The sequence below is a fragment of the Hordeum vulgare genome, chromosome 4H, assembly GCF_904849725.1.
Source record: "Hordeum vulgare subsp. vulgare chromosome 4H, MorexV3_pseudomolecules_assembly, whole genome shotgun sequence".
In the NCBI taxonomy this organism is placed as follows: Eukaryota; Viridiplantae; Streptophyta; class Magnoliopsida; order Poales; family Poaceae; genus Hordeum; species Hordeum vulgare.
This window is the reverse complement of record NC_058521.1, coordinates 236138284-236141015: the sequence shown is the minus strand read 5'-3', so window position 1 is coordinate 236141015 and position 2732 is coordinate 236138284. Positions and strand designations below refer to the sequence as shown.

Here is a 2732-nt window from a genome sequence, read left to right as displayed (position 1 = left end):
GTACAAATTGCTTGGGGCTATCTCCACAACCTAATTGGAGGCCCCGACGCTTGCCCGGAGCTCCACGCCACAATGATTGAGCTCCGAGACACCGCCAAGCTTCTAGGATGCCAAAGCATCCACGAAGAACAATATCTAGGGTACTAAGTACCAAAGGTAGTAAGCTTCTCAACTTCTCACTTCCACGTATCACCGTGGAGAACTCAAACCGATGCAACTAATGCAATGACAAGAACACACGAAGTGGTCAAGTCCCTCACACTCAAATCCCTCCGCAACAACAAAAGCTATGGAGAAATATGAGAGGAAGAACAAGGAGCTCACAAAGAACTCCAAGATCTAGATCCAAGGGGTTCCCCTCACATAGAGGAGAAAGTGATTGGTGGAGATGTGGATCTAGATCTCCTCTCTCTTTTCCCTCAAGAACAAGCAAGAATCATTGGAGGGATTGAGAGTTAGCAAGCTCTAAGAATGTCAACAATGGAGGTAGAACAAAAGCTCAACGGATAGATAAGGCCAAGGGGGAAGAAGACCCCCTTTATATAGTGGGGGAAGGAATCATACCGTTACCCCCACTATCTGCCCGAGCTCCAGCGGTACTACCGCTGGCTGCAGCGGTACTACCGCTGGCACTCCAGCGGTACTACCGCTCGGCCCTTGGTAGTGCAAAGGCACTACCACCGCCAAGAAAGTTTTCGCAAAAAGGTCCGTCCACGAACAACCGCTAGGCAGACGGTACTAAGCTCCTGGAGCGGTACTACCGCTGACCAATGGCGGTACCACCGCCAGTCAGCGGTACTACCGCTAGGGCCAGCGGTACTACCGCCAACTCTAGCGGTAATACCGCTCGTCACTGAAACAGCCATAACTTTCGCATACGAGCTCCGAATCGAGCAAACACAAGATTGTTGGATTCAGGACGACAAGAGCTATCCAAACAACGATTGAAAATCTTAAGACCATGCAGATATAAAAATGTCAATATGAGTCCTCTATGAATGAAAAACAGTTTGGCCAGGTATGCCCGGCTGGCAGCTGCATAGAAAAATTCCCAGCCCACCCATCCCCTGCAACCCCTCCTAATCCACTCCACCTTCTTCCTCCTGCCCCCGATCTGCCCGGAGGCCCGCCCCACCCCGCACCTGGCCACCCAACCCTGTGCCGCGCCGCCCCATCCCGCAACTCCACCCCCTATTCTCCGGCGCAGCGCCCCCCTACCCACCTTCTCCCTCCGCGCCTGACCGCCCTGATGCTCATCCTTTTCTGCCCCTGGATCTAGGCGAGGGTGCCACCACCACCCGCCTACAACCCCGCATTCCTCCTCCTATGCGCCGCCGGGCCGGGACATGCAAGCCACCATGGCCAACCGAGCCGCTACAACTCCTCCCCACTGCGCGGTGAGCCCTCCCACCACGTGCGGCAGCAGCTCCGCTCTCGCGGCTCCGCAGCCCCTCCCACCCCGCGCCATTGCAGCTCTTCCACGCGGCGCCGCGACCCATCCCACCCCACGCGGTCGCCGGATCCAAGCCATGGCGGGCTTTCACGATGCTCAGTCGTCAGATCCAGGCTACGCCGCCCCCACCCCCTCCCCCGGCGACGCTCAGCTGCCCCTCCTCCTTCCCCTTCTCTGTCTCCACAGTGGTCGCGGGAATCCATGCTGGCAACCACCTACCACGACCCGCGACTCTGGTGGGTGCCCATCCAAATCGCCAAGAAACCGCCCCTCCACACGGCTGCCACCCGGATCCCGTATGTGTGCTGCAACGAGGCGGCTTGCAAACTGCCTCCTCCCAGCTCCATGTTCGGGGCCCATGTCTTCGTGCATGTTCTCCTCCACTGCTTGACTCCATCGGCCTCCCCTCATCGTCAGCCGCGGCGCCACAACCACCACCGGCGAGACGCATGGAGGAGAGCTCCAGCGCCACTGCCTCCAACCACGGCGGCGGCCCAAGCGAGAGAAGTTCGCCACGCTTCTCGATGAGGTTCGGTTGTCCCGGGGCTGCAGTGCGCCTCCACATCCTGGGCGAAAAATAGCGCATTCGGAGAGCGTTGCAGGGTCGTCGCTAAAAGCATTCCACATAGGAGGTGCACTCGGCCATCGTTGACTCCCCATGCAGTACACTTTTGTGCTATGAGGGGAGCACGGTCAGGATTCATTGCTACCACGGGCTTCCCCGACGGGGTGAATTTTGCAGTTCTTTTTTTTGTTTTTCAGTTTGCTGCATGCGAAAACTGTTCAAAAATTGTTATTTAGTTGCATATGGTGAAGGACATCTATATTAAATGCAAAAGTGACAAACAAAATTCTTCGGCGATACTTGTGTTAGAAAAAGGGTAAAAAAAATCATGCAGCTCTCTTAACTTTTGATGCGGTGCGGGTTTTCATCTAAAGTAGTGCATTCGGCCGTGTGATGTTGTTCATCTTGTAAATGCAAAAAATTGTTATAGAGATGATAAAAAAGAGGAATGTGGTTCACTTTTTTACTGTTGTGTGTCACTTAGGCCCAATGTGAAGTGCGCTGCGCTCCTCGTGTTGAAAAAAATCACGGTTGACAAAAAAAGAAAATCATGAAATTCGTTTTCCAAGTAGTGTGTTCTTCTATCACATGCGGTTCATTCATTGATTTTGGTGTCTCGAAAAAACAGTGTCCGCACTTCAGTAATTTTAAATCTGTTCTCAACCCGTAAAAAATTAGAGAGAGTGTTTTACATGAAAAAGTTATGCATCGTCA

General features: G+C 53.6%; 1 protein-coding gene across 1 annotated transcript; it reads left to right on the top strand.

The window, feature by feature from the left end:
* The first annotated feature begins 1097 nt into the window (after positions 1-1097).
* LOC123448443 (nascent polypeptide-associated complex subunit alpha, muscle-specific form-like) lies at positions 1098-2484 on the top strand. The gene has a single exon (XM_045125338.1). The coding sequence runs from the start codon at positions 1347-1349 to the stop codon at positions 1842-1844; it is 498 nt and encodes a 165-aa protein (XP_044981273.1). The 5' UTR covers positions 1098-1346; the 3' UTR covers positions 1845-2484.
* The last annotated feature ends 248 nt before the right edge of the window (positions 2485-2732 follow it).

Coding starts and splice junctions, on each gene's coding strand:
- LOC123448443 (XM_045125338.1), top strand. CDS start 1,347: ATGCAAGCCACCATGGCCAACCGAGCCGCTACAACTCCTCCCCACTGC.